Source organism: Lemur catta, chromosome 12 (genome assembly GCF_020740605.2).
Source record: "Lemur catta isolate mLemCat1 chromosome 12, mLemCat1.pri, whole genome shotgun sequence".
Classification (NCBI taxonomy): Eukaryota; Metazoa; Chordata; class Mammalia; order Primates; family Lemuridae; genus Lemur; species Lemur catta.
In genome coordinates, this window is record NC_059139.1 from 38,517,880 (window position 1) to 38,533,714 (window position 15,835).

Here is a 15,835-nt window from a genome sequence, read left to right on the forward strand (position 1 = left end):
TATTCTTGATCTGGTAGTTTGTATCTTCTCTTTTTTTCAGTCAGCCTGGCTATAGCTTTATTGATTTTATAGATATTTTTAAAGAACCAGCTTTGGTTTCACTGATTTTTTTTCTTGCCTGTTTTCAGTCTCATTGATTTCTGATCTATTACTTTCTTTTGCTGTCTTTGGTTTTGGTTTCTCATTCTTTTTCTGTCTTCTTAAGGTGGGTGTTTAGATTATTGATTTGAATTTTTCCAATATAAGCATTTAATAATATAAATTTTCCTCTAAGTACTTTTTAACCATATACCACAAATTTTGATATATTTTATTTTCATTCAGTACAAAATATATTCTGATTTCTCTTGCATTTGACTTCCTCTTTGACTCTTGAGTTATTTAGAAGTATGTTAATATCCAGATATTTGGGAATTTTCCAAATATCTTCCTATTACTGATTTCTAGTTTAATTCTTTTATGTCAGAGAATATACTTTGTGTGATTTGTTTTTTAAAATTTGTTGGCTGGGCATGGTGGCTCACACCTGTAATCCTAGCACTCTGGGAGGCCAAGGTGGGAGGATCACTCAAGGTCAGGAGTTCAAGACCAGCCGGAGCAAGAGCAAGACCCCCATCTCTACTAAAAGAAAAAAAAAATAGAAAGAAATTAACTGGACAACTAAAAATATATAGAAAAAAATAGCCAGGCATGGTGGCACATGCCTGTAGTCCTAACTACTTGGGAGGCCGAGGCAGTAGGATTGCTTGAGCCCAAGAGTTTGAGGTTGCTGTGAGCCAGGCTGACACCACGGCACTCTAGCCTGGGCAACAGAGTGAGACTCTGTCTCAAAAAAAAAAAAAAAAATTGTCAAAATTTGTATTATGGCCCAGAGTATAGACTATCTTGGTAAATGTTCTTTGTGCATTTTATAATAGTAGGTTTTTGTTTGTTTGTTTTTTCTGCTTATGTTAGGCAAAATGTTCTATAAATGTCAGTTAGACTTAGTTGGTTGACAGGGTTTATCTTAGTCCTTTTTGCACTGCTATAACAGAATACCTGGGATGGGGTAATTTATAAAGAGGAGAGATTTGTTTCTTACAGTTCAGGAGGCTGGGAAGTCCAAAATTGAGGGGCCTGCATCTCGCAAGGGTCTTCTTGCTGCATCATTCCATGGCACAAAGTGGAAGGACAAGAAAAACATGAGTGAGAGAGAGAGAGAAGAATAGGAGGGTAGGGGGCCACAATCACAGGTTTATCAGGAACTCACCCCTGAGATAACTAGTCCACTCTGGCCATACTAGCATTAATCCATTCATGAGGGCAGAGCCCTCATGACCTAATCACCTTTTAAAGGTCCCACCTCTCAACATTGTCGCCTTGTGGATTAAATTTCTAACACATGGACTTTGGGTACACATTCAAACCATAGCAATATCGTTCAGGTTATTTGTGAGTTTTCTGTCTACTCCTTCAATCAGTTATTGAGAGAACAGTGTTGAAGTATCCAAATATAATTGTGGGTTTGTCTGTTTCTCCTTTGGATTCTGTCAGTTTTGCTTGATGTATTTTGAAGTCTTGTTAGGTATACCATACTCATTTAGGGCTATGTCTTTTTGGAAAACTGACCCTTTTATTGTTATGTAGTATCACACTTTTTATCCCTTGTGTAGTATTCCTTGTTCTGAAGTCTGCTTTGATGCCAATATTGCTACTCCAGCTTTATTTTGATAGTGTTTTCATGGTGTATCTTTTTTCATCCTTTTATGTTTAATCTGTATTGTTATATTTATAGTGGCTTTCTTAAATACAATGTAGAATTGAGCTTTTTTAAAAAATGACTATCTCTTTTAATTGATATGTTTAGGCCATTTATATTTTATATAATTATCAATGTGGTTCTTGAATTTAGGTCTGGCATTTAATTATTTGTTTTCTGTTTAATCCCCTTTGTTTCTGTTCCTTTGTTTCCTCTCTCTTGCTTATTTTGGATTATTTGAATTTTTTAGCATTTTATTTTAATTTAATTTCTATTTAATTTAACTTCTGTTATCTTTTTTGTTTGTCTCTCCTGTTTTTTTTTCCTTGTGGTTATCAGTATTATAGTAAAGATACCTTTTTAAACTTGAAAAAGTTTAAAAGTTTTAAAAGTTTGAAAGTTCTTTTTCAAGTACTTAAAAGGGCAAAATAGTCTATTTATTCAAATATTTATCATTTTTATTGCACCTTCTTTATTCCTAAAGTTCCAAGTTTCCCTCTGGTATTATTTCTCTTTAGCCTGAAGAATTTACTCTAGCATTTCTTCTAGAACAGGTCTCTTGGCAACAAATACTGTAAGTTTTCCTTGATGTGAGAATGTTTATACATCACCATCATTCTTAAATGATATTTTCTCTAGATTTAGAATTTTGATTGATATTTGAATTTCTTTTAACCCTTTAAATATATTGTCCCTATTTTATTCTGTCCTATGTGATTTCTGATGAGAAATCTGAATTTGAGTCACTATTCACGTATATATAGTATTTTGTTTTTCTCTGTTTTTAAGATTTTTTTCCCCTTCATCTTTGCTTTTCAGCAATTTGATTATGATATGTTTGGGCTTGGTTTCTTTGTTGGACATAGGCAACCCTTTTTGATTGTAAATATCTGTGACTTAGATAGGTTGTGGCCATTTTTATTTTCTGTTGGTAAAAGTTATTTGATATTTATAATAACAGATGTCCTAATTGAAGAAGCTTCCTAATTTTCAACAAGGAAGAATATAAAGATCTCTTTTTGACAGATACAAACAGTGATTATTTTTACCTTTATTATTCACTTGGCCGAAACGACTGATTAACACACACAGATATGCACACATATCTTTTCAAAGAAGAAGTGTTGTAAGTGGCTTTAGAGTTCTGGTATCTGTCTTGTTTTGGAATTGGTAAAATAAAACTTGAACTTTTAAAATTTGCGAGATATTTGCTTGAATTTGCTACCTCTTTGAAGAATGTAGAATGGAATAATAAATTTATGTACCTTAATTCAATTATAAGTTATGCCTTTCTTCTAAATTCATTATTGCATTCCTTTCAAAAACTACTGAAATTTTGATTACTATTTAGTGATGTTATTCATATAAAGACATAAATTTGGCGATTTTATTTATATAAAGATCGATTCCTGATTAAATCATTTAGAGAAATATGTTTAAGTGAATTTTATTTTTAAAAGATCTATGTTATTGGCGTTTTTGCCCAAAACTCTTCACACTTTATTGACATATAGATGTGTATACTGATAAATATAGTAAATTTTGAAATTCTTATAGACTAGGAATTTATTTTTTTGTGTGTCTATTATATTCCTTTATGATTTTATTGTAAAAAGTAAGCTTAGAAAGTAAATTTAGTTTTTATGCAGAACCATTTAGGATATATTGCAGCATAGAATCTGTTTGTAAATTGGACCATAGGGTTGTATATATTATTGGCTTTTTTGTAGGAAGGTGATTACAATTAGCATTTGTGAAATATATTTCATCTTTATGTGGTAACAGTATTCGGATCTTTGGTTCAAACTTCAGGTTTTTGCCCTCTCCCATTGAACTCTATATGAGATTTATGGCTTACATTAAAGAAAATTGAGTTATAAAAATGGCAGAGTTGGCTCCATTTTGAAATGGTTTAAAATTTGTCATTAGCTGTTAGAATTGGATGTTTTTATAATTTTTAAAAGCTTACTTATCTCTCCCCTGTTAAATTAGGTGCTCTGTGGATGTGTATAGTTTTAAACCCTCATTGCAAGTTGGAGCAGAAGGCCAGTTGGCTAAAACAGCTGAAAAAGTGGAACAGTGTTGATGTCTGTCCGTGGGAAGATGGAAATCATGGCAGCGAATTACCCAACTTAACCAACGCTCTGCCTCAGGGTGCAAATGCCAACCAAGGTGAGTCCACAGTAATGTTCTGCTCAATTTGTATCTGCTTAATTGTGCATATGTTTATAATGGTTTCTTACAATGTATGTGGGAAAATGATTTTACCCACATAAGAATTTACTATAACTCAAGGATTTAATATATTTGACTTTGAGAGTGTGTGTGTATGTGTGTTTTAACTTTAACTGAGATATTTGTACACTCTTTTTTAATATTTTCAGAATATAGATGGATATAATACTTATATATATTAGTATATATTAAAATAGCCTATTAATGATTTAGTTTGAATTTTCATTATTAATTTAAAAATCATGGAGTAGAGTGGGTAATATAGTACTTTGTAAAAGAAAATATTGAGAGACTTAGGGAGCTATGTGATTTTCTCTCTGTTGGTCAATTCATATTTGAGCTTCTGTGTAATCTAATCAGTTAAAAATTTTTGGTTTTTAAATGTGGCGAGGAAACTATGACTCGACTAAGGAACATGGAATGCCGTTGGCATTTGGACTGGGAAAATTCTTTATTGTGAAGGGTTGGCTAGCATACTTGTCCCCACCTACTATAGGCTAGTAATGCCCGCCCAGCTTTGGGATGATCAAGAAATGCTCCCAGACATTTCCAAAAGAACCTTTATCTCTCATTTCTATCCTGTTTTTTTAGCTTCTCTACTCTATGGAATCCATTTATTCAGCTAAGTCCCTCACATCTTTTTAAAAAATCCTTCTTTGGCCGCACTCCCCCTCTATCTACTACAGAATTTTTTCCTCCTTCTTAAAACCAACTTTTTTAAGTAGTTAACTTTTGAAAATAAAAATTTTATTCACTAATTTATGCCACTATTTTTACATGATTTTGTGTATGGTTTTTTTTTTTTTTTTTGGAGAAAATTTGAAAGACTAATTTAAAGTCATGATAGAAGCAATATGGGGATTAAATAATGTCAGATAGATCTAGAATCAAGACCTTCATTCTCTATGTGCCGGCCACATAGGAGTTGGTACTACTAGAAAGAGCTGGACAGTGTGCTGAGTTTGAATATGGTGTTAGCATAGTGTTTTCAGTCTCTACAAAGAAAGAAAATGATATGTATTACTCCACAGGGACTTTTCAAATCAAAAAGAAATTTTAGGACTTAGTAAAGATGATTGTCAGGCTCTGCTTTATCTAGAGATACTTGCCTTGGGAATTCAGTATTTGAAATCTATCATATCTTTATTGCCCATGATGATTTTATTTAGTAGCTTCAAAGAAAATAAATGTATCCCTCATACCCACAATTTTTTTCCAGATGCTCAGAATTTTTTTTTTTTTTTGATGAGAAGGAAAAAGAAGTTTATTCATTTGCTGCCAAATGAGGAGGTTGGCAGACTCCTGTCTTAAAGTACCAATGTCCTTGCTCAGAATTTAAGTTTAGCTGCTCAACATTTATTCTCCTCCATTGCTAAGAAAGGGTATGCCGACATCTACATAGGCAATATCCTTTATCTTCTATTTATACTTGGAGTTTCTCTGTGTTTCTCTCCCTCCTGCTTTTTGGGACCGCCATGCTTATATTTTACACTTTACTTTTTAAATTCCATTTATTATGTTACTATTGGTTAAATATGAATATTCTATGGCCTTAGAAAGAGAGTGAGAAGTGGTCCAGCCTCTAGATTTAAACAGTTCATTTTTCACTTATGGTTTGGCCCAGGTAGTACAAAATCAGGACCTAGCAGTATTTATAGTTGTTATGTCTATAGATACCAGGGTACCTGCTTTTAGCAGAATACGCCCACATCCTTCTGAGGGGTTGTCAGAGAAGACATCCCCACAAAGGGGATCTGGTGCTTACACCTGCATGGCCTCCGCTGAGCAGGGGAGACCTGTAGAGGCCAGCAGGATCCAGCAGCCATGCCGCTGCAACTGGACTGAGCACGCACGTGCTGTAGACCGTGGACAGAATCCGTGTGTCTACACATTAGAGTGAATATGAAGGGCTTATCAGGCCCTGCCTCTGCTGAGATAATTTGTTTAGAATTAATAAACAACAACAACATTAGAATCTATATTCTTTGAAAGAGTAATTTGGTTTTCTTGGAATATACCAGAATGATAGCCAGTTTTTTAATTTTAATATTTTTGATAAAAGAACTAAGATTTTCCCCTTTTATAATTTTCTGAATTTCCCAAGTGTTTTTTAGTCAGCATGTGTTAATATTACATATACTTTATTTAAAAATTCTTACTAATTTGTGTATTCATCATTTTAGAACTTTAGTCAAGATAATCTGTTTTACTTTTTTCAGTCTTACTATAAAAATTGAGTAACCAAAGACATCCAAGATAAAAAAGTGACCATAATTTTAATACCTAGTCAAACCAGATTTTTAATTGTTTATCTGTTTAGTCGTTGTTTAGATGCATACTCAATTTTTATGTGTTTCCCATGTAATTATAGGACTTTATATCCTACGTTTTCATTTAAATATCATTTTGTGAATATTTAGCCTCTTTTGTTATCATTGGTTTTATTGGTCTCTTAGAACTAACTAATGTTAAAAGCCTGGTGTGTGTCCCCTGCATTTCTCTTTGCTCGTATAGTCACATATACACATGTGGGAAGTTCAGGTTTTTATTTTGTGAAAATGAAATCATATTCTACAACTTGCATTTATTATTGGTGCCACAGGTCATCAGGCAGAAGTTAGCTCATTAACATGTACATGACACTAAGTTGCTCTTCTGAGGTCTCATTTTAGTTTTAACTTTTGTTTCTATGATTTGAGTGAAACAAAATAAATGAAATGACAAAGCCACTCTAAAATACTTAGGTGATACTTGGATTTTGGAACATTTGATCAATTGACTATGAGAGGTCTTGGAACCAGTTTCTTTCTAGGTATGGGTATATTTATTCAGCTCAACATAAAGCCCTAATAGATTCAAAAGGCCCTTAAATTGTAGGGCTCACCCTTCCCATTTGCAGTTTATACATCTGTCTGCTGCTAGCAAGCAGTCTGGGCAGGGGCCATAACAGATGCATCATTAATTTTGCCTCTCAAATTATCTATCATCCAAGCATTTTGATAAGTCTGCCATTCAGATACAGATATCTAAGTTGACCTGTGACCAAACTGAAGTAATATCTCTCTGTTAGAGACCTGTCCGAAGTCTTTCTGAGCAGCTGAATTAGCTGAATGTGCAGTAAGGATACCTGTGTTTTGATCTTGACTGCCACTGCCTGTTTGTGTGACCTTGGCAAGTCACTTTCCTTCCCTCGCTTTTCAGTTCCATCAGCAGAATAAAGGAATTGGACTAAATGAATTCTCTAGTCTCTTCTTCTCAACTCAGTTGTTCTTTGATTTTTTATTTTCCCTTGTGTTTGTGCTCAGCCAAAGGTCCAGTGACAGGAAGATGAAACCTTACCAATGAAGAAAGCTCCAGATTTTGTGCTTCTCATTTAATTCTCATAACAGTGAAGGGTTAGACTTGAGCTAGGTACACATAAATAAAAATAGTTTGTTACCCTGATTTCCAGTTGAGCCTTACTAAGGTCTGTGAAGGTAAGTTTGGAGTAGGGACCCAAGGGGTGGGATTGCAGGTAGAATGTGAACCATATCATCCTTAGGAATTGAATAAGCCCAGGAGTTGGGGTAAGAATATCCTTTATTCCCCAAACATTTTTTTTCTCCGTCAGGTCCTGAAACTTGAACCCTCTTCGGAGTGTATGCCTCTGCTCTTTTGTGATGCCCCGGCATACACTATGCTGGGGACATCACACCAGTCATGGAACCTGCCCAGGAGTCAGGAGGCAGCCTGTAGGGGCAAGGTAAGTGCGCTGGTTTGTTTTGTAGCTATGTTGTGTGGCTTTGTGAAATGTTAATATATGCATTTATGCCCTTTGGGATATATAGTGGCATTTAATCATTATATCCCAAGAAGCATAATAGTTTTAATTGTGCAAAACCGCACAATATAGTTAAAAAATACAACCAAAAGCACAACCCTTATGCATATCTTTAAAGGCTGACTGCATATTCCTGAAAGGTTCCATGGCTGGTGTCGCATCTCTTGCATAGTGTTTGTGAGAGCTGTTGATCCCCTCAGGGCAGCCCACCACGGCACCTCAGAAGTGGGGAGCAGTGAGTTTTCATGTGATTTTTGTGCCTCCTTTCAGTGTATTTGGCATGGAAACTAGACTTGATGATTCTTTTTGCAGGATGCCTTTAACCTTAGCTTTAATGGCTGCAGAATGTTTGTGTTTGATAAAAAAAAAAAAGTGAGTGAATGGTGGCTCTTTGGGCTGACTTGCCTTCTAGTACTTAGGATGTGAGAGTATTCACCCTTCTGCTTAGGGGTGCAGGACAATGTGTGTGGGTGTGTTCATGAACATCTGGCCACAGAATGGTATGACTGATTTATTTACATGTGAATAATAGCTGACACGGCTTTCTGAATTGTGGAAAAAACAGATTCATCGAACAGGCCACATCGGACAGTGTTCACCCGAGCCATCGAGGCATGTGATCTCCACTGGCAGGATAGCCACTTGCAGCACATTATCAGCAGTGACCTATACACCAACTACTGTTACCATGACGACACTGAAAACTCCCTCTTTGACTCCCGCGGGTGGCCCCTCTGGCATGGTAAGTGGCCAAACCGGAAAGACATTTCCATGACTTACTTCTTTGTTTAGTTTCTATAGCATTATTGGAGTGGGAGGTGGAGAATCGTGGGATTCAATGGGAGATGGATGAATGCTTGGCAATAGGAGCTGAGTTTTTCATTCAAATCCAAGTTCAGAAATGGTTTCTTGTGTCTTTTTAATAGTATTTTGGGAGAAACATCTTACTATTAAATCTATTTTTATAGATATATCTGACAGTGGCAACTTTACCCCCTTGACTTTCTGTTTTAGAACATGTTCCTACAGCCTGTGCAAGAGTGGACGCGTTACGTTCTCATGGGTACCCCAGAGAAGCACTGAGACTTGCAATAGCTATTGTGAATACGTTAAGACGACAGCAACAGAAACAGTTGGAAATGTTCCGATCTCAAAAAAAAGGTGAATGTGAAGGAGTTTGTTTCCATTGGGATGGGATCCTTGGTGATGACATCACTGAGTTTTATGTTCTTCTGGGAAGGATGGCTTTTAAAACTAGAGACATAGAGATGGCTTTACTCACCACTTATTAAAAATATTTAAGAGCTGATGTGTGATAAATTTTAGGCATTTTGTTTCTTAGTTGAATGTTATAAGAAAAGATTTTTCTTAAAATCTCTTAGGCTAGTTAATATTTTAAGGAGGAGACTTTTTAATGTTTTAATAACTAGTATGTCTAAATTATTTAAAATTCATGTTAGCCAAATATCTTATTTTGTGAAAGTGCATTTAAATTCTAACCGTAAGGACTGGGAGGTGGGGTAGACTGCCCATGCCTGAGTCCCAGCAATAGGTCGCAGCTGGGAGACCTCAGGCAATGACTTGATCTCTCTGTGATTTAGAGTTCTCTTGTAGAATGAAGCTGAGTAGAGGGCCTATCTCTTAAGAGTTGTTGAGAAGATTAAACCAGTTAATTTCTGTAAAGCACTTAAAACAAGGCCTGGCACAATGTGTATGCACTCTAAAACTTTTTAGCTATAATAATTTGTACATCAGGACATGTTATTTATTTAAAGTGACCAGACAGAACTCTTGGATTTTTCAAGTTCTATAAAATGACATTTGATGAGCTGTCAACTGACGACACATTTATCCTCTCTTTATCTCAGTTTATTAATCTTTTAAATTTTGAGTAAGCATCACTAAGTAATAGTATAATTGCAAAGGGTTTTATTACATGCATAAGACCCTGATCAGATAAAAAATTGTTTATGCTTTTTCTGATTAATCCATGTACTTCTTGTTCCTTCTGTAAGTATAAATTTTATTTTTATGTTTCTTTGGCAAGTTTGTTTTGTTTTCACTCTGTGATTTTATTTTTTATTAAGAGAAATAGTTTTAGTTGTGGGATTTTTCATTTGTTTTTTGTGTTTTTTTTTCTTTTTTGGTTATGTTTTTGCTTTTAATCCTTGAGTGATTATACACATACTAGAGTACAACTAAACATTATTAAAAGTTGTTGAAATAGGCTGGAGGTTGGACCAAGTGTTTGTTGTAACTTTTAATGTCCTCTATATGGAAAGTATTATGAATGTTAACTAATACTATTATTTATATGGTGAAAAAAAATTTGAGAGTTACAGTTTAAGCCAAAGAAAGGGAGGAGCTCAGATGGTATTGGCATGTAATATAATCCTTACTTTGTCCATTTCTTCATATCATCACTGGTGTTTGCATACTATATTGCTAGGTTCTTGGCAAAATTTTTCTGAAATCCTTCTTCCCCCCACATACACACAGCCTATGACCAAAGGCATTTACTTCTGAATAGTATAAAGGGTAATATTCAGACAGTGTAGCACTTACTATACTGCAGAAAGAGAGCTAGTTCATGATGATCATCTGATTTTTAAAAAACATTACCATAAATTTTAAATCATATCAAGAAATATTGGTTTTAAAAACCTGTTTAGTAAAAATGCTGCAATATCTTGAAATGGGAAGTGTAAAAATGTTAGTTCATTTAGTTAGAATGCATGTTAAGTGCATAATTACTGCTAGGCCATTCTTAGACCTATGTCTTTTTTATCTTGCAAGCAATGAAAACTTTTATTTCAGACCATTCTTAAGTATTATGAGGAGTACATATCTATACCTGTATCTTTCCCTACTTTTCTTGTTATTTTTTGTACATATTTAAAAAATAGGCTTTTCACAGCTGTTTCAAGTCCAAAATGCCATTAACAGTTACTGTTATGGACCAAGATTAGTAAATGCAGTATCTTGTACATTTTCAGTACTGTTTGGAATGATGTGTTAGCTTCTTGCTTCTTAAAAAACTATACTCCTTATTTATTTATTTCTTCATTCATTCATTCATTCATTCATTCCATTTCCTTAGTTTCCATCACTTGACTCTACTGATTTGTTTGTATGAGCACATTTCCCTTAACCACATCCATATTTTTTTAATTGAACATATATATTTGGTTGTTCCCAAGAGTAATGCTCATGGGTTTTTTTTTTTTTTTCCAGTACTGGTTATGTTAATAAAAGCCAGTGACAGAAACCAAAGGGGGGAAGGACCTTTCCAAGGAATCTAGGCGTGACTGAAATTAAATTTTTGTACATTGTGCCAAGCTATTTTTTATCTTTATATACTAATAGTCGATAGTTCAAAATCAGAAGACTTCTGAAGGAATTTTGGGTTCATGGGATGGCTCTATAGCTATTTTCAAGCCAATTTTTTCTGGTAAATTTTATATTGTATATAGATTTTATTGTATTTTACTTTAAGTAAAGAAGGAGCTACTATTATTTATTACTGTGGTAAACATTTAGATGTAAAATATTGTGTTATTTACAACAATGGAATATATCTTAAAATATTTGTAACTTTTTTCTCAGCACTCCATAATTTAACTTGAAAGGGCTAACATTCTATGAAGAAAATTAAAAGAATATGTTTCATCTGAATTATATGTTATCTTCTGCTATTGTTCCCTTTTGTGGCAAAGGTCCTCTCTTAAATGGTTTACAGATCCACAATAAGGAAGACTTTCATAAGGTGATAGGGGGATAACTTAGTGATATTCATATGGGAGTGTAAGTCTAATCTGGGCTACACTGCCCTCAAGTACTCAATTCAGATGACCCAGTGAACACTGACTTCAAGAGATATCTTTAGGTTTTTTTTTGTTTGTTTTTTTGGGTTTTTTTTTGAGACAGTGTCTTATTCTGTGGCCCTGGCTGGAGTGCAGTGGCGTCATCATAACTCGCTGCAACCTCAAACTCCTGGGCTCAAGCGATCCTCCTGCCTCAGCCTCCCAGAGTCCTGGGATTACAGGCATAAGCTACCATACCTGCCCATCTTCTTAATATAGTTGTAGAGTTACCAACTGATATCCAATGGGACTTCTTAGTCTTTTTAATGCCCCTCCTAGGAAAGTAGGGAGAGTTTTCCCTAGCTTCTCAGAAGAAAATTTGGAATTTATTTTTCCTGATACAGCATGATTTTTGCTAGTATAAGTAGTAATACTGAGTAGTAACTCAGTACCCTGGACATGAGAATTAAATAGATGTTTGGAACTTCTCCTGGGAATTAGTACCATTTATATTGATTTACAGATGAACCTTTAGAATTTGTAACAGTTCATAAGTTGGGGGTGGTGCTTTTTGATTGGTTCCTTAATTAAAGGGGAATTTCCTACTGAATTCATTACTAATTTGTCAAGATGCTGCTACTAAATGGTAAAGCCTCTCTTCTCCCCACTTCTCTCCTTTCATCTCCCTTCTACTCCCCATCCCTCAATTCCCTTTTCTTACACAGAGCTACCCCATAAAAGTATAACCTCGATAACCAATCTGGAGGGCTGGGTTGGACATCCCCTGGACCCTGTGGGCACTCTCTTCAGTAGCCTTATGGAAGCCTGCCGCATCGATGATGAGAACTTCTCTGGGCTCTCAGAGTTTACAGGTAAAGCCATTGACATTTGTCTCACGTGCTTTTCTTTTTCTAAATGCTGAATGGCGTTAGGTTTTGTTTCTCCTTACAGTATGGTTTATAGATCCATGTAGTTAACAGTACCTGTGGTTAGCAAGAGAACAAGGAAACGGGCACCCCCACGCATTTCAGGTAGGCTGCTACAGACTGGGAAAAATCTTAGAGTTGACAGTTGGCAGCATGTGTCAAGAACCTTAGAAATATTTACTCTCTTCTAACAGTGATTCTGCATATAAGGATTTATCTTCATTATGACTATTTTCCAACACAAAGATATAAAATGGGGATGTGAACATAGCATTGGTACTAGGAAATTTAGTTTAGGTGCTTTTTAAATTTGTCTTTGCATTGAAAGTGACTTGTCAATTAAATATTTTAGTCTATTTTAAATGCCATTTAAAACTGTGTTATCACACATTCCTTTAAAGCTGTGGTTTGAGATTTTTCTTTGGCCCCTTAAGTAAGACTTAAGAGTCATCCCTCAAAAGAATGACTGTCCAAGGGCAGTGGGTGGAGGTAAGGAAGGGAGGAAGGATTGTCCCTTTGTTGCTTCCATGGCTGGGTAAGCTCAGATAGTTAATTATCTTGCCTGTTTGATAATTTCCCCTGTGGCGGTTGCCTTAGTGGATTATGGGTGACCCAAATGCTGTCAGGAGAGTGAAAGGTATGAGTCTGAATTCACATTCCTTGGGAGTTTGATGGTTGAAGTTAGTTATAATTTCTAATAGAATCACCTTAATAGAGACAAGAGAATACTCAAAGAATCACTGCTCTTGTGATAACTGATGACTCTTGGATAACAAAAAGAATCTTGAAATCTGGTTACATATGTTGTGTTCCCTACTGTTTTCATTATAAATTTCAACATTATAATAAAATTATGGAAACTTTCTAAATACCAGGATTCAAAAAATTGTTAACTATTACAGTTGTCTTGTAATTTTATTATTATGTAATTAAAATTCTTTTCTCTTAAATAAATATTCTTGGGGCCGGGCGCGGTGGCTCACGCCTGTAATCCTAGCACTCTGGGAGGCCGAGGCGGGTGGATTTCTCAAGGTCAGGAGTTCGAGACCAGCCTCAGCACGAGCGAGACCCCCGTCTCTACTAAAAATAGAAAGAAATTATCTGGCCAACTAAAATATATATATATATATATGTATAGAAAAAATTAGCCGGGCATGGTGGCTCATGCCTGTAGTCCCAGCTACTGGGGAGGCTGAGGCAGTAGGATGGCTTAAGCCCAGGAGTTTGAGGTTGCTGTGAGCTAGGTTGACACCACGGCACTCACTCTAGCCCGGGCAGCACAGCGAAACTCTGTCTCAAAAATAATAAATAAATAAATAAATAAATATTCTTGGTATCATGTCCTCCTAGATTTATAGTTTTCTTTGGTGATTCATTTTCAATGGAAGAAAAATATATGTAATATCCTAGCCCGAAACATACATATTCAATTATTCATGGTCATTTTTAAAAAGATATTAGAAAGCTATGCACTTTAGCCTAAAAAAACATTGTTTTCTGGCTTTCTCAGCATTAAGTCAATAATTCATTTACTAGTACTGGGTAGAATAAATATTTGTACCTATCATAGCTCCTACAGAAGTAGTTTCTGAACTCTGATTTCTTTTGTGGCATTTTACAGAGAATATGGGACAGTGCAAGTCTCTGGAATACCAGCATTTACCTGCACACAAATTCTTAGAAGAAGGGGAATCCTATTTAACACTGGCTGTGGAAGTAGCCCTGATAGGGCTTGGACAGCAGCGTATCATGCCTGATGGGCTGTACACACAAGAGAAAGTTTGCCGGAATGAGGAGCAGCTCATTTCTAAGCTTCAGGAAATTGAATTGGATGACACACTGGTGAAAATTTTTCGCAAGCAAGCAGTCTTCCTATTAGAAGGTAGCTTGATAAAGAAGTTTTCCACTTATTTAGCCAATTTGATTTAGGTGCTAATCTTTCTTATGTTGAGTACTGTCTGAATGCATTAATATGGTAGTTATCCTGAGTGATATGGTCATGGAGTGTCAAAGACATGTTCACTGTCTAAAAAGTAGTGTCACTGAATAAAAAAGTATGGATGTTTAGATTTGTATCATTTGATTTAGATGGTTATATAGGATGGCTTGTTAGAAATCAGCCCCATTTAATGCCACAAAGCTTTGAAAAGGACCAATTTTATTTAGGCTGTGTTGTTCCTGAGATAAATGTAATTTTGATAGTAAGTTATTACTGTTGGCCATGTTCCTGTTTGCTTGATCAATTAAATAATAAAATAGAAATTGGTTGACATTCCTCCAAGTTAATTGGCTGTTACATGATGTCTGGGTTTTGAATATGTCATATGCATACACCAACAAAGGACTGAAGGCTGCAGGAGTGAATTTCCTCTGTGCTGACCACTTATTTCAGAGGATTCATTAGGCATAGATTCACCAAATAAAAAGTTTCATAGGATCTCTAAGGCAAAGTCTAATTTTCTTCTTTTTATAAGGTCAGAATTTAAAGGGCCTGAAAAATTTTGGCTGGCACTATTTTTCAAATTTTTTTCTCAAAAAGGGTAAATAAAAATAGTATAATAGCCTCATCTTTTGTGCAAATGTAGGTGGTGTCTAATTGATGAAATTGCTTCTATCTCTCAAGTACATGTGTGTTATCATGGGATTCTTTGTGATTGATAGGCTCATAAAGTGTGGTATCTTTATCTCATATTCAGAACGATTACATATGGGGAAGGGATTTAGAGAAAATAGCATTACAAAACCTCTTTTATTTGTCTGAAGTGAAAGATCTATTTGAAAGAAACTATTTTCTTCAAATATATTATACATTTATATGTCTCAGAAATGCATTTTAAAGGGAAAATGTTCTTAAGGTGTAAACCTTCTTAATAGCATCCTTAATTTTGATAAAAATTCATAATATTAATTTTTTGAAGCACTCTCCAGAAATTTTTTTTTCTCCTAAAGGTAAAAATCCCATCTTGGAAAATTTCAAGAGTGATCCTCATTATTTAATTACTATTTTCTTCCATAGTTTCCTTCCACATAATTTTTTTTGATATAAGCAATTCATTAGCCACAATCATTTTTCTAATGTCTGTCACTGGCTTTGCTACCTGACTTTTGATTTCCATTAATTACTGACGTTTAGGAAGAGGATGAGTGGTTTTCAAAGCTGACAATGTGTAGTATCTGTTTATCATTTACCTTTCTAAATACGTCTCCATGTTCATAACTCACGAGTATTTTTGAACTTTGTCTTAGTCTCTGAGTAGTCCATCCATCCCCTCAAACATTTTTATGAAAACTGCTAGTGAGGGAGCACTGTTGA

General features: G+C 35.0%; 1 protein-coding gene across 1 annotated transcript in view; it reads left to right on the forward strand.

The window, feature by feature from the left end:
- ZSWIM6 (zinc finger SWIM-type containing 6) overlaps positions 1-15,835 on the forward strand; it is a 180,193-nt gene that overhangs the window by 151,245 nt on the left and 13,113 nt on the right. Inside the window, exons 5-9 of the mRNA XM_045566572.1 lie at positions 3,731-3,910; positions 8,359-8,535; positions 8,808-8,954; positions 12,322-12,468; positions 14,144-14,404. Coding sequence (XP_045422528.1) covers positions 3,731-3,910; positions 8,359-8,535; positions 8,808-8,954; positions 12,322-12,468; positions 14,144-14,404 — 912 coding nt within the window. The remainder of the gene's footprint in view (positions 1-3,730; positions 3,911-8,358; positions 8,536-8,807; positions 8,955-12,321; positions 12,469-14,143; positions 14,405-15,835) is intronic.